Source organism: Scophthalmus maximus, chromosome 9 (assembly GCF_022379125.1).
Source record: "Scophthalmus maximus strain ysfricsl-2021 chromosome 9, ASM2237912v1, whole genome shotgun sequence".
Classification (NCBI taxonomy): domain Eukaryota; kingdom Metazoa; phylum Chordata; class Actinopteri; order Pleuronectiformes; family Scophthalmidae; genus Scophthalmus; species Scophthalmus maximus.
The window spans coordinates 16092641-16109235 of NC_061523.1; the positions used below are offsets into that span (position 1 = coordinate 16092641).

Here is a 16595-nt window from a genome sequence, read left to right on the forward strand (position 1 = left end):
AGATTCTGATTCTTTAATATTAGACCGGTGTCATAAAACAGTATGGCTTAGAAGGGGGTTCTCTTTGTAACTCTGTCATGGTAATTCGGTTGTAGATTTAGGCCTACGTAGAGAAAATATTTTACTTCCTCTTCCTTACTAGCCTCCCCTCCTGCCCCTCTGCCTTCCACTCCATCTCTCTTCAATCTATTCCTCGCCCTGCAGGCTGATGCCCTGAGATTTTTACCAGACTCAGATCTGTCTCTACTTGAGTGTGACCCAAAGCTCTAGTAAACGGGCCCCTACCTGGCGGAAAATGTTGTGTGAGGGGTTTGAAGAATTGCGCGTCAAATTCATTTGGAAACCCCAGAGCTCTGCAAACCTGTTTCCCAGGTCAGCAGAGGGCAACCACAAGTCAGATAAACACAAGCCTGTGTAAACCTGCATGCACACACCAACATGATGAAGCACAGGCAAAGTTGACATGCACACACACACACACACACACACACACACACACACACACACACACACACACAGCACACACCTCACACCTCTGCTCTTTATGCTAACTTTGTCAACGTAAAGACACATAGTTAAATATTCTTTCACTTTTCACGAAAGATATTAATATTTGTTCAGCAATGAAGTACCTTATTTTTGTACTTGTTCTGGGGTATTGGGGCAATAAGTCTATTATGCAGCGTTCATTTGCACTCACTGTCAAATGTGAATTATCTGGTGCTTTTATTATAACTGTATTTACATTTTGCATTATTTTCTACCCTGATACATTTTTGTATTGCATTCAGGTCAGTCTTGCTTCTCTTTATTCTTATCTGTGAGCATTAACTGGCAGAAGTTGGAAACACTTAAGGTGCTTTTATCAACCGATGAGTTACTAGAGCCGTCAAACAGAGTTGTCACTCTTGGGTGAGCTGTCAGGGTAAGAGTGCATCTGAAGGCCACACACCATACAAGGCATGTTGGGCCATTTGATTTATCAGGCCCGTTTGATTAGGAAAGATGCGTATTGATCAGAGCTGTGCAGCTTGGCCGCCATCAGTCTTGGACTGTTAACAGGCTGGCGAACAGATTTGCATACGCTGATTTCTTTCTCTTCCTTCCTCCCTCCGTCTGGTCTCATGCACTATGCCCAGGGACGGTAACCCAGCCAAAGGAGATAATCTGCAACACACAGCAGGATAATAAATACACTCAGGGTGGTGAAGGGAGGCAGTGTGAGGGAAAAAAATAAATAGCTGGCTGTAGCAAAGCGAGGTGATGGAATATAGTGTGGGAGTGAGGAAAGTCCTGCGTGACTCAAACCCTGAGAAACTGGAGTGAAACCAGGGGGGTGGACGTATTCCCTCTTCTCACCTCTCCATCTCTATCTCCACCTAATGCACACACTCTGTCAGGCTTCTTTTTTAGTAACATTAGAGTGGGTGGTTCAGGTTGGATACAGGGGGGGACCATGGATAGATTTTTGTGGCAATTTCCCACTTCCTTTTAAAACCTAGATTGAATTCTCAGTTTGTACCTCTAAATAATTCAGGTTGCCTCATTTATTTTGAATTCTCCTCACATCGCTCCTCCCTCTCCTGACCCATGTATCCTTACCAGGCTAGTGGAATTCAAAATGCATCCTTGTCATCCATGTATGTATAAAGGCTCATCCAGATATTTTCTCTGCCATGCTCCAGCTCTAGCATTTCAGTGAGATGTGAAGAGAATGCTGAGATGTGTGGGGGGATGTTGTTTTTTTTCTTCTTTGTCTGTGTCTCACTCTCTGTGTGTCTGAGCACGGAGTGAGAATAGGAGATGGCAGCATCTGTGATGTGTGGTCATCCTACTTCATCACTTGAAATGATAGGGTAACAGCAAAGTCCATGTAGGGATTTAACAAGCGCAGAAAGACATGCGAACATGCCTCCCACCCACAACACGCCGGTTGAGCAACAGTCTACAATGATTATCTCTACGGCAAACTCCTACCTATCGTCAGCAGCCAGGGTTGTTCAGTCAAAGGGAGAAAAATGGGCCTTTCTAAAGTTGCCACAGTTCAGTGGGTGGAAGCGCTTGGTGAGGAAACCCAAACTGAAATCAAACATGCTCTCCTAGCAGAAGAAGGAAAGGGCCACATTGATTTTTGCCATTAGTCTTGTTGCTGCCCTATGCAGTGTCTCAGGATAATTAATTGAATAGCAGTTACAGCCAGTGTAGCCTGGTACATTATTAAAGATAATGTCATCAGTGTGACAGTAGCTGAGATGGAGATTTTTAAAGCTTGTCAGCGTTAGTGTGCACTGTAAATGCATTTTTGTTTCTATTGCATGGCTCGCTGCCAGACGGGGGAGTGGGGCTGGATGCTATTGCAGTGTTGTGCTGCCTAGTTAAGTTACAACCCATATGCTACACGGAACACGCACCTTCATCTAAGTAGTGGAATCACACATGCAAAAACTGAGTACAGAGAGTGTGTGCACTTGTTAGGAAAAGTCATACTCCATTTATGGCTACACCACTTTAAATTCTCTTCAATTATAGATTAAAGTGTGACTAGGCTGCAGCTCAAAATGTGCTCACTTTACTGGTCCTGATACAGAAGTGTGGTGTTTTTCCTCCTCAAGAGCCTTAAAAAAATAATGCACTTCTAATGTCATACTCTCCAGGACTGACTAAGCTAACTTGTCCAGAGGGTGGTCGCCATGGGGACAAAGTGCAAACTAAAGAAGGAGTAACGTGTTATTCTTAAAACCAAAACCTCAGTAAATGGGTATTTCAAGACTACAATCCAGTTAAAATTCACCTGCCCTAGTGAAAATAAACTTATTCTGTTTTGTCCCCTGAAGTTAAGGCTACTTTCCTGTCTTCTGTTTATAATAATTATAATAATGATGATAATAAAAGTTATAATAAGCTTTATTTATATAGCACATTTAAAAAACGCTCTACAATGTGCTTTGACGGAGACACAGAATTCTCAGGGACTGTCTCAAAATTGCATTCACACTAATAAACACAAATAATAAATAAAAACAACAAGAGGAGGATGTTTAATGTTTGTAAGGCCCTACTTTGAGGAACAACGTGTCTCAGTTATGTAAAATGACCACAGACCCTTTCTCAGCATTGTGTTACTTGCTTACACATTTCCTGTGGTAACATATTTGGGGACTTCCACCTTTCCCCCCCTTTTCAATTTGGTGTTAAATAATAGCTGAGGCTGAGTCACCTCAGGGTTCACAGGTTTCGCATTGAATATTTGCAGTTTGTACACAAACCAAATGAGTTGTACCCTCTCTAGTTTGGGGGAAGTCCTTTCACCTCATGACCACTAGTTACCTAGCAACAAAATGTCAGTGTCAATTTTTAGATGGCAGACATTTGAAAAGGTGTCAGTAGACCATAGGCATGGCAAAAAAGTATTTAGCACAAGTGTCTGCGGCTTTTTGAAGCAGCTAAATGATTGAGGAAGCAGCTCCCAGTGCGAGGTCTACATGAGTTGTCCCTCCTCCCCGTTGTTGAGCGACCCAGTGTAATGTAGGCCAGTACCAGCCCGTGGTACAGTACACCCTGTGTGTTGTACAGCTGCAGGGATTTTAGTAGAACAATGAGCCTTTTCCTATCCACAGCAGCTCCTTAGCATCAGCCCTCAGTTCAAGTTGGACTGTTGTCACTCTGTGGGGCTTTTCATGACTGTGTGCAAACAGCGGACAGAGGGGAGAGAAGCCTCTGATATGGGGTCTGTAGAGTGTCGGTGAATCCATGATGGAGGTAACTCCTGTTACAGTTTCACTATGAAGTAATGACTCTATTTTTCCGTCATTTGGTAGCCTTTTGTGTAACACTGTGTTGCTAATGAATATTAATGTGGATTTTGTTGAAAGTGATGCTTTACTTGTTAGCTAAATTGCTATTTGTGGAGGTCCGCAGCATCCTGCTTGTATCGTTTCAGTTATCACGGTGCACTTTTAACCTGTGACACAATTATGCTATGGATATTAAAGCAATATGGAACTTTGGAAACAGCAATGTTTACAATAAGTCTTGTTAGTCCTCTCTTACCAGACCAGAATTCGTGGTGGCAGTTATATTTAAAAAAAAGAAGTTAAATCTCCATTTGGGAGATATCTTAAACAAATTTTGTATCTTAAAAATTTAAAAAGCTTCATCTGAGCGTGATTGCTGGCTCTTTTTCAACAACACCTTTTCATATTTACATATTTTTTTCAGCCATCTCCATTAAATGAGGTGACTCAGTTGTAATAAACACGTGGATGATTCAGGAATCAGCTGTTACATTTATGAATGAAATATGAAGACCACTTCAAATTACAAGAATAGCAAAGAACATTTGTTCCTGCTTTTCAAACATCTCTGCAAGTGTAAACAAATTCTGTAGCTGCCCATACCACGGGGGCGGCTGTGGCTCAGGACGTAGAGCTGTTTGTCCACCAACCTGAAGGTTGGCGATCGCCAGTACACATGCCGTTGTGTCCTAGGGCAAGACACTTAACCCTAACTTGCCTCTGACGGCTCTTCCGACAGTGCATGAATGAGTATGAATGTGACAGGAAAATGCGTGGTAAATAGCAGCGCTGTATGAATGTGTGTGAATGTGACTTTAGAATTTGACTTTCCTGTAAAGCGCTTTGAGTGGTCTATATGACTAGAAAAGCGCTATATAAATACAGTCCATACCGAAAAACAGTTTTGAAGATGAACTGATGATGATGTACCATCAGCTAGCTCTTAATGATAGTTCTAAGATAATTACATATATGGAGGAAAGAACAAGAGTGTCACTCTAACCTAATGATGCAGTGACCATAATAGTATGAAATATTTTATATTATTTCCTCTCAGACATAGTCCTACTGTATGGGATAAACTGACTAAATGAGGTTTTGCGTGACTAGAATTATTTAAAAAAATAAATAGATATAACAAAGGCTCTGTGTTCATGAATTAGACAAATTAGCTCCTGTCATTAAGAACTAATTAAGAACTTTACATACGAATAAGTCATTGTAGTCACAAACGTTTAACGCTCGTTTGATGTGAATGAGTCTTTGTGATGTATTTCCTTCAAAAGATATTGTAGCCTCTGTACATGCTCTGCTGCCTTGGCGAGTAACTGTTGGATCGGTAATCAAAACTGGGAGACTTACAATAAGTGATACAGAGTGAGCATGTTGGAAGAGGATGGGCAAGCGGTCCGACGAGAAAGAGAGAGGGAGAATGAAAGAAGCGAGTGCCCTATAGAGTTCTGCGGTGACTAATAGCATTGATTCAATGCCTGCAACTTTCCCCTCGCATTCAAACTTTCATCCCTCAACTCTACTCAGCTCATGATGGCCACTTTTATGTTGCTGTTGGGCTGTTTTTTTTTTACAGCTGTCATCAACATTTCTCGAAACGGGTTCAACTGGAGGTTGTTAATTTTCTTCATTCCATTACTCTAAGACTACAAGTTGGTGTTTAGGGCCTGTATTTACTTAATGCCATAGATCTTCTCCGAGGGCTTTCCTCTCATGGTCTCAATTGCATGTGGTGTGAGGAAACTGCTAATAGATTGTGCGCTCAATAGCAGATAAGGTCGACCTGTGATGAATCCACTTAAACTGAGAGCCACATCATAAAACCTGATAGGGTAGATAAGATGCAGTAGGAGCAGATATCGTGAAGTAGTTGTAAATGATATAGGAGTGAGCCACACGCACACGGAGTCCAATCTTCTCATTTATGAGAAATGTGAGTGTATGCAGCTTGTTTTGGTTTCACCCAGAGAATTGCATGAAATAGATTATAAGGTCAAATGGGAACCAGGATTTAACAACAAATCTGCAGTGTTCAGTGTAGTGCAGTGTTATTAGTATACATGCAGGACATAAAAAAGCACAAGTATCGGCCCCCAGTGATCTCTCTTCCTCACACAGCTCCCTCACACCTCATTAAATGTGTTTTAAGTAGATTTTCTAAGTGGATTTTTTTTCCTAAGCTTTCTGTACTGAACGAGCTTGGTGTTTTCGTCCTCTGTGCTGAAGTTACAAAACCACAAGAGCAGACTAATAAGAAGGAAACTTAACCGACTGTATTAGTTTGGGCGTACCTTTTTCAATTTGCTTCTGCACAATTTACAGCATTGATTATTTCTAACCACAAAATGGGTTTATGTAAGGGTAAATATCACTGGCTCTACCTTTCACACCTGTCTGCACTAGCCTTTTCTTTCTTCGACACATAACTGTATCATCTTTATTTACAGTTTGCTTAGAGATTCTGTCACATTAACTCACTTGACACCAAACACACCAAGCTTCAGTTAAACCTTGATGGCAAGCTTCAAAGCCAGAGATGTAAGCATCCGACTAAATTTTGTTGTCCAGAGCAGACCCGAGGGCCAGAACGACTTACTGCGCTGGGAGCTCTATGAGAGACTTATAGGCCATAAATGGCGATATGTTTATGTCAAAGACAAAGCACGATGTCAAAGGAAACTAGATTTGCTGCATGTTGCTGTAACCTGCATGATGAAATGTGACCAAAGAGGTTTAAAAACTCAAGGGACTCGCTGATGACTGGTGATCGTCAAGAATTAAGACAGAAATTGTTTGGGTTTTTTATGGCATGACATCATGGGTCATCCCAACAAGAGATTTCCCTTAATACCACCACATCTGACTTAGTTTTGATTTGCTTGTGTAGTTTATTCAATTAATATTTATTTATTTGTTTAATAATTAGTATAATATCAGCCAATTAATTAGGGCCCGAGCGCCGACCAGCAGGAGTCTGGCGAAGGACCTCTTGTTATTTTTCCTTTTTGAATCCTTGATTATTGAAAAAAAAACAAAAAACCTAATTTTGTTGGTGGACATTCATTACTATTTCACATGCCTCCTTTAGGGTTGACTATATTAACATAGACAGATTTTTAGATAGACTTAACAGTTTATTGATTAATGAATAAAAAAGCCTGCAGATTAGTTGATAATGAAAATAATTGATAGTTGCAGGAGTTCTAGTTTATATTACTCATCTATCACCATACCCATATTTCAGGCTGATATGATGCCCCGTCTTTCCAGGAAAGACAAATGGTGCTCTTTACACTGAGTGATGGCAAACACAAGCATTTGTACTGTAACGTACATTGCATTAGAGAATAATTTAAAAATATTTCTTCAAATCTTTCACAAAGGTTGTGCTGTTAGAAAATGACTGTAGATGACTGTGGTAGATTGTATTAGTGTACAGGGCCTTGTCATTTTCTGGTTACCCAGCGTGTCTCTTCAGCTAACAGCATGCAGATTGTGACGGGAGCGGGATAGTTGGTGAATAGTGTGATGGTGTGACAGGACGCAGTGTCATCCGACCCAAGTCATTATTGGGAGTTTTGGCCGTGACTGAAGGCAGTCTTACATTCCCCCGCTCTCAGTGCGGCACCTAACCCCCCATTGTCCCAACCGGGGCTTATATCACAATGTGTGCATAATGAATTTAGAGCATAATTTAATGTAAAAGTTTGAGGCACACTCAATTCTCTAATGCACCATTATTTCTGACTGAGCAATTAAACCTTAGCTCAACTGAACATTGGAAGTTTACTTCATTGATCTCCATCTTAGGTTTTGAAACTGATGCTTTTACATCAAGGATAAAGCCGCTTTGGTATTGACATACTGGCACTTGACTCTTGGCCGCGTTTGCTGTATTTGTAAACACTGTTGGCATTGAATTGGCTTTGTTTAACCTTTGACAATGAGGTAAAGATAATGCAGTCATTCTATTTTTACTGACATTAGCATTTCCAATGTGGCATGTAGCCCACTGTTTTGGAGATGAGCATTTCCATCACGCACCTGCTCAAAAATGAAGTTGGCCCCAAAGTCTGACCCTCATTATGTTTTACAGCACATGCGCCTCTAAATCAATGACTATTCAATAGTTCTTTTCTTATCTTTCGGACCCTAGGACATGGACAACTTACCCATTTTATATAGAATCTCATTTTAAGCATGACGTATGTATATCTCTGTAGCTGAACAACATTTCTTTTTCAAAATCATTAAGGGCACCCAGATCTTACTTATGTAGGTTGTAGTGCAGCAGTATTTGCTTAGTCTACACTCATGTCTGTTTCCTTGATAGACCTGCAACCTAGCATGGCTCTTGTGCATAATCAGTCTTCATGAGATGCGCACAGGTGAATTGACACTAGTGGAAGCTTGCTAACTAATATTGTTGAGCTGTAACTCTAAATGCCAGAGCCCTTAGCAGGTCCTTTGACTCAAGGCTACTTAGGTACTTGCATTTAATGTTTTGTCTACACAGCTCTTTGTACAGTAAATACTTGTGTTTTCTAGCACCGCACTGTTTCCTAATGTTTTATACTTTGTTTGCTGTATCGCACATCTGGAATCCTGCTATTACACTTGTAAATGGCATTTTTCAGAGTACACAGAGGATGAATAACACCCAGAATCACTGCACTCACTCCTCCTGGGGGCTGATTGTTGTTTGAAATAGCAAACCTTGATGGTGTTTGTGTCCTTGGATCCCATTGTACTTTCTTTCCCTTGCAATTTTTCTTCCGCCCACTCAGTCCCCCTTCATCCTCTGGCAGCCAGGTCTGTCCGTCGCGCTGAAGGAGTGTGAGCGTGTGCCGAATGAGTAGGGGGTGGTAGATTTGACGTGTGGCTGCTTTTGCATAAGGCGGCGTTATGTAAGCCTCCCTTTCCTGGTCTGGACTGCAGAGATGATTGTAAATATTTAAATTTGAAGGCAAGGAAAATTGGCCCTTTGGACCATTAACTAGAGGCAAATTATTAAGTGAACTGGAGTTCACTGTACTTTTCCCCACATGCATGAATTAGCCTTTTAAGTGTTGGAGGCTATTCTTTGATCTTTAAACTTTTGTCAGCAACAGACTTTAGGCAGCTTGCCGTGCAGGTGGTCATAATTCACTCGTTCCCTGGCACTTGTCCAGGATCAGATGTTCATGGTAATCTGCCCCCCCCCGCTGATGTTTATATTGCAAAAAGCCGATTCCCATGTCTGCATAACCTTAACATTTTACAGACATTAATAGCCGCACAGCTTTTACTGTATCTGAGGACATTTAATAATAGTTGGGTAGGGTTCTTCACTTCTGGTTGTCCACCTTAAGACTTAAGATTCCTTGCATGTGGGATGTCGCTAAACAAAATTAAGGTCTCTGAGAGAACAGCGTCGTTTTCTAGACTACACTTGGCCTCCTCAAGACATAAGTATCTGGTATGTGCTTGTGTGCAGTTGGCTCTGTTCAGATCTGGCAATAACATCTGTCTTGGGTGATTTGATCACAAGTGGACGACTCGAAGTACAGATGTGTGAACGCACCCGAGATGCAATGAGGGCCCATTTGAAAGCCAGTCAGACCACACATGGAGGTGATCAGGCTGCACACAGCAGTGTGAATGCAAAGCGTCCTGGGCTACTCAACTGACATCTTGTGGCCTGCTACAGATGTTCTATTCCTTCAAATTAGTAAAAATCTGCAGTGCATTGATTCGCTCAGCCCCTCCTTGCCCCGCCCTCTCTTTCTCTTTCTCATTCTCTCTCTTTCACACACACATCCACACACACTGACAACAGACCCATCTATCATAGTCAGACTGGCTAAAACACTTGAGACGTATGGAGACACATTCTAATGTCAGATGTGAACTGACGTACTCAGAGCTGCCCACTTGTGATCGGATCCCCCAAGATGCATGTTAATATAATGTATGAGGGCTGATTTGAGTTAACATGCATAAACAAAAGCTGCTTTTAGACATGCACTGAAGTCTTGACATTTTTCCCTAACTTTTCATGCCAGTCCCCTAGTTACATTTCCGGAAAATGTACAAGTGAGCCCATGTGAGAATACAGCAGAAATATCTCAGGAAGAATCACAGTGCGCGAGTGGGCGCTCTGTTCAGGGGCCGTCCCTCCCCTAAAGGGTTCGGAAAATATTCCTGCTGTTGTGAACAGCCTCAGTTCCACGCAAACAGATTCTAAATTATTAAGAAAAGGAAGTCACTTTATTCAATATGGCAACAACATACAATATCGTGTCAACATACAATATTTTAAGATACTGAGGTCGACACCTTAAAACCTACAGACCCCACAATGAGCAATGCTCCGCTGCTTTCTTGTCTGCCGTTCCTCATTGCCTTTTTGGGTTGTGATTTATACTATTGTTTTTGAAGATTTATATAAGGAGAGCTCCCGTATGACAACAACCTAACTCTCCTGGCCTCCTTTGTGAATCACCCTAACCTACCATTTATGGAAGAGGAATGCTCCAGCCACCTAATATTAGGGGGGGACTGCAGTGAGCCTCTGGCTCTAGATCCTGCTACTGAAGCTCTACCTCTCTCAGACATTAGGCTTGTGTGTGCATAGATACATGTACTGTATATGTGTGTGTTTTCATCACAGGCGACCCTGTAATTCTGAGCACTGCATTTTTGTCCTGGCTGCCCACATTTATTACTTGCTTATCATTGACGAGTGACCACCTGAGAGAAGAAATTAAGTTATGTTTCCTGTACAGTCACCACTTTTTTTCTTCCTCTGAATTATTGGCTGTTGCTCAACAGTTTTCTAGTAGAGTGCTTTTCGAGCCTTTCTAATGTTCTGCGCCACAGTAGAAACTAATCTTTTAATTCTTGACTCCTGAGTGGAATTTAGACCCTTTTAAGACCTTTTTCTTTTGACCACAACGAGTCCTTTGTGAACATTGTTTTTTTGCTGGATCTGAAATAACACTGATTGATTCCCCCTTGATTCAGATTGATGTAGAAAGTAATTCTTTTAATTTAGTATGATGCACATTTTTTGTTGGATCTGACTGGATTGTTTCAAAGTCTAATAACTGTCTTAAGTACCAAGTGTTCCTTACATTTATCTCTACACCTTTCTCTTTTCCAATGTCCAAACCCCCCCTTGCTGCCTCCCCCTCTAGTTTGGCGGTGATGAGAGAAGAGTAGAAAGTAGGACTATCAATGTTGGTCATCGGTCAGGCTCCCCCAATGAGGCTATCATCCCACCCAAGTTCTGTGATAACAGGATTGTGTCCTCCAAGGTAAGAAGCACACGCTCTCACACACGTACACACCAGGGCTTCAAGCCGGCCACATACCAAGATTAAAATTCTTATGCCCGTTTGTTTCTCAGCTCCACCGTGTATAATCTTTTAGCTGCCTTCAGGCAGCTTTCCACTAATATCTAACACATGTAAGACACAATGAACTCTTGAGAAATCCTGAGCATTCCCATGTCTTTCTTTCTGTATGCCTCCTCCCACTGCCTGTCCACATGCTTGTCTTCACTCTCCAACGATTATTTGTCTGTCACTGGCTGTGGCAGTGAAATTCATGGGTGCTATTAATGTACTGGTAGGGTGGGCAATTTGGTCTTTTTCCGCCTGGGCTCTGATGGATGGACTGCCCCCCCCCCCCCCCCCCCCCCCCCCAAATGTCACTCCTCAGCCCTGTGTCAGCAGCCGGCTTGGGCAAGTGCTGGCTGGCTTTTGAATATGAAGGATGAAAGTGATGAAGAGAAGGAAGCAGTGTGAGAGTAAGACAACTGTTGGATTTATAGTGGTGCAGAGGGTCCCAGTGAGGATGCGGCCTAGTATGCCAGTATGTCAGGGTAAACAGTCTTTAATTTCCCCGGCTGTAGGGTTTATAATCCCCCATGCCTCAGCTCTCCATCATCCTGTTGCTTTTGCACTCTGCAATGACCAATCTCCACCTCTCCTCTCTTTTGCTCTCGTTGCTACACCACCACACTCCGCTGCCCCCCCCCCCCCCCCCTTCTCATTACTTCCACTCTTTTCTCTCTGACAAAATGAGATGGGTCATTCTGCTGCCGCTGCATTTCAACACTCTCCCCATGCAGACATTCCCTTTCATAATCAGTGCCTTATTGCTGTTTCTCTGTGAATGTGTGTGGCTAAGTGTGTGTGAATGCATGTGTATGCGTTTGTGTTTTTCACCCTGCTACTTTGTTTTGTGGCACAAAGTTGCTAGTAGGTTATTGTTGAGTCGTCTCCCGGGGATTTAAGTAGATGAAAGTGTTGCTTTAGCCCTGATGTTATCTGCAGTCACAGCCACTTAAAACACACACGCACGCACTCACGCAAGCACGCAAGCATGCACAGAAACAGTTACCAGCCTGATAAGTTCATTGGCTCTGCGACAAGGGGAGCCAAATGAAATGGATAAATCGCTAATCTGAATCAATGGAATACCTGTGGTCCCCCAGGGGCCATCTCCATGGACAGTACAAAGAACAGAGGCTCCAAGCTATTGAAGTTTTCTTTCCCCTTCCCCTTCCTTAGCTCAGACAGAATACACATATCCAAGAGTGTGTGAATATTGACCGCTTCTGATCTCTCTCCCCTTGCCGTCCTTCCTTTAACCTCCCCAAGTGCGGCTGAACAACAGCAGGTCTTAATGGAGAAATAATGCAACAGAGAGCAGCAAAAAGCAAAGTGTTATACCTGTTTGTGTGACTTACCTGAATGTTTTTTTTCTCTATTCCCCCAACGCAGTATACCGTTTGGAACTTTCTGCCAAAGAACCTGTTTGAACAGTTTAGAAGAATCGCCAATTTCTACTTCCTTATCATCTTCCTGGTGCAGGTAAGAAGAGCCTTTGTTAGTGTTCAAACCAAACAAGGATAACAGTTTGTTTATCATTGTCAAACAATGAATTCATGGATGTTTGTTTTCTCTGTGAATTTGGAGCAGCCACAGCTTCCCTGAAGGCTTGAGCGGTGTTTGTGTGCGTGTGTTGTTTCTTTTAGAAGTTTTCTTGAGAGACAGATGTAGTGGTGCTTTGCTGAAGTACCCTTGATTGTTCAACATTTTGCAGTTTTGCTGTCTTACATGGGTTTTTAAGATTAATGCGTTTAAGTAGGAAATTAAGGCAAGATAAAAATGAATGTAAAAGGTTATACGCACACATGATGTAAATACATAATAATGTTTAAACTTACATATTGGACTTTTTTACAAAAGGTCCAACCTTCTAAATAAACTGTAAATTTTCTGATGTTATTGTCAATTTACATTTTCGAACCTAAGACTATTCTCACCTGGACTCTGTGTATGTAGTTTTTTTTTTAAATCTTACATGTTTATGAGGATTTTTCCTAGAATTTGGTTAAAGGGTTGAATGAATAAAACTGTATTTAAGATTTGTTTTTAATGTTTACTCACAAAAGTTTTATATAATGTTATAATTTATAATGTTTTTTAATGGAAATATCTTTTATCGTCTTTGCATCTGTTAATTTTCTGAAAAGAAAAAATAAGACCCGCCCAGATTTGTCTGGTGATCTTAAAACTCTCTTTGTGTGTCTGTCGTTGTTAGCTAATGTTATGTGTCTTTGCTGCCCTAGGTGGAAACTATGAGCTGGCCCTGACAAAAATGCATTGATTGGCATCTTTATTCCCCTGCTTTGTGCTCTTTAGTGACCTCTCCTCTCCTCTCCTCTCCTCCATGCTGATCCATGTAGATGGAAACAAACCTCTCTCTTTTTAGCTGTAACCTAAACTATGGCAGCTAACAGCCCACTAGTGTAAACAGGTGCTCGTGCTGGGCCTGCCCTGAAGGGATTTGCCTTCTTCAGTTGCATACTGACAGAATCAACTCACAGAGTGACTTCACAGAGTGGAGCGGAGCACTGTACAAAGAGAGTAATATCAGACAGCAGCTGTCACAAAGTAATTCCATTATTCTCCGGTCAATAGCAGATCAATTGCAGTGTTTATTTTTCCCTCTGTTCAGTGTTTCCACTAGGGCTGTCACAATTTTCATAATGATCGTGGCCAAAAGAATTCATAATAATATTACTGCAACATCTGTAGAAAATAAGATAACAAATCAGTCAAAATCATCTTTAACTTATTGTGTTTGTTTTGGGAAATTAAATTTTACTCAAATCAATACAAAATTCCAATAACTATGAATCAGATAGTTCCTCATAAATGGATAAAATTGATTCAAGATGTACTGGTAATGTGTAGTATCAATAAGATATCAATATAATAAAATATAAAAATTTGATTATCACTGTTTCCACCAATATTTAAAGCCTTTGTTTTCCTCTGTGTCTGGTTTCTCTCTGTATTATCTTCAGCTGATGGACACAAGTGCTGCATCACTAGCAGCCTATTTCTGTGTGTGAGCACGAGGATTATCAGTGTGGGATGTGTGGCAGTGCAAGGCTGTTTGTGTGTGAACACATTGTATGAATGTGTATGTGCTCGTGCATGCAATGTATGACTCAGTGGGTGTCCTGGGTTTGCTGATGGTGTTTACACAAGCTGCACCATGTTTGGCGTTTCTCCACTAATCCAGCCTCTCTTGAGCGGCTCCCTATCTGAACCACTCAGTCTTTCCTGTGCAGCCCGCTATTATATCAGAGAGAGAGAAAAAAAAAAACAGGTACACAGAGTGCGTGTGCTCATTTTGCATCTCTCATTTAGAAATAAACCTTCTCTCTCATGAGAGGCTTCATGCAAATGCTCTTCCAACAGCCAAATGTCACTCACCATGTCAACTTCCCCTTGCTTTGTCTTCCTCTGTGTCATTTGCTCTCATTCTCTCTGTCTCCCCCCCCCCCCCCTTCTCTCTCACATTCCCCCCATCTCTCTGCAGCACTGCTCTGCTGACGTCAGCAGCCAGGAAGCCCTCTGTACTTCTGAGTGCCACAAATAGACACAGGCCGAATAAAAAAGCACCACTCTCCTATAAATAGCCCTGCATGTCTTTGCTTGCATTTGATCAAATGGGAAGAGAGCGCTTTGAGAGAGCAATAGGGGAAAAGGAGAGGCGGTGGGGGGGCAATGAGAGGGTGAAGGGGTTGGAGGATGCAATAGCCCACAGTGCTGCCCTGGGAGCCCGGGGACCTGCTGTCTGTCACTCACTCTGACACACTTCCCGGCTCAGATGAAGGGCTTTGCGCTGCTCTGCTCCGCTGCTCTGCTCCGCTGCTCTGCTCCGCTGCTACGATATCACACCAGCACATCAGCAGCAGTACACATTTCACTCCTATTGCTGAGATTTTTTTTTTTTTCACTTTTCATTTGGTGCAGAGGAGTGAAGGTAGTTTACCATCTGGAACGTTTGGCGGTGATTGTTGTGAATCAGCACAGATAAACCTGGAAAGACAAGCTCTGGGAGAACTGTGTGTTTTTGGCAGAAGTGGAGAAGCATTACATTACCCTACCATTATAAGACTAATGCCTTAACATTTTTGCGCAGCTTCTTCACCAGTTGTATTGAATAAAACAGGTTATTTAGGGTAAGTTAGTGATGTTTTATTACCAGCTCTCTTTTGCCTAAATGATGGCTATCCTTGATTTAATAAGCAATTGTAGTGTGAGATTTATTTTTTTAGAATCACTGTTTATGAACAGATACCAAAATAAAGACACCATCATAATTTGTCTCTTTTTATAGTCCTCTATTGAACAGTTGTCATAGAAGTGCCAAAGACATATCAAAAATCAAACAACAGTTAGACTGAAAGGCGGCTTTGTGGCGCATTCTCTAAAGTTTGGCCGCCTGGCTGCGGCATCAGAGGGACACGTTGTCTTCAGTCCTTCCTGTAGTTGCTATTTATCTTTTTCTGTGATTAGGAACATTTGAATCCACTGCAAGAGATGCAAGCGATTTGTTTTTGTAGGTAAAAAAATAAAGTGATCCATCGCCTTCCTCCAGGGTAATTCCTGGAGTGTTCAACTTGGGAGATGTGGTCATGAGAAAACGGTGGAGGTCTAACCATGACCGGGGGTAAACTGAGCTTTTCTCAAGAGGCATTCAATAATCAAATAGCTCCATAGCCTATAGCAGTGTGCCAGGTGCAGTGTTTACTCCACAGCCCCGCATAGCATCCTCATGTACACTCACAGCTCTTTCTAAGCATCGAGTACTCTCACCTCTGGCACGCGACACGTGAGGCTACTGCGGCAGAAATTTTAGTTTTGCTTCTGTCTCACCCGGACTGCTAACTTCTGCAAATATAATGCAGACTCGTCTGAATTTGCAGTCCTCTAAGCGATCGATGCGCACTACTCCATTTCTGCCTTGTAATTGATTTATCCTTCAGTTAATTGTAATCACAGTAAAGCTTGGGTAGGCTAGCAGCTCACTGCCCTTGTACATTGTGTGTGTGTGTGTGTGTGTGTGTGTGTGTGTGTGTGTGTGTGTGTGTGTGTGTGTGTGTGTGTGTGTGTGTGTGTGTGTGTGTGTGTGTGTGTGTGTGTGTGTGTGTGTGTGTGTGTGTGTGTGTGTGTGTGTGTGTGTGTGTGTGTGTGTGTGTGTACAGAATGTAGCTGTGCTCATGTTTCTTCTGTGATTACTGGGCGAGCAGCAGGTTTGTTTCATTCTCAGTCTGAGCACAGGTGAAGAAAACACCGGAGACTTCTCCTTCTGCTGCTCTTGAGTTGATTTCTATCTGAAAGCTTGTAATGCTTCTGGTCAGAATAACAACAAGCTTAATGTGTTGTGTCTGTGCGAGCTGTAATACGCACTCCAGCTCAGTGGGGAGACCAGCTTGCA

At 42.1% G+C, this 16595-nt stretch overlaps 1 protein-coding gene across 10 annotated transcripts in view; it reads left to right on the forward strand.

Moving 5' to 3' along the window:
• The window catches only part of atp11c (ATPase phospholipid transporting 11C), a 38579-nt gene that overhangs the window by 2802 nt on the left and 19182 nt on the right, over window positions 1–16595 (forward strand). For all 10 annotated transcript variants that reach the window (XR_007031448.1, XM_035649675.2, XM_035649676.2 and 7 more), the window contains exons 2-3: window positions 10985–11104; window positions 12578–12667. Coding sequence is in view for 9 of the 10 variants with exons in the window: in XM_035649675.2 (XP_035505568.2) it covers window positions 10985–11104; window positions 12578–12667 (210 nt within the window). In the remaining variant the exon portion in view is untranslated. The remainder of the gene's footprint in view (window positions 1–10984; window positions 11105–12577; window positions 12668–16595) is intronic.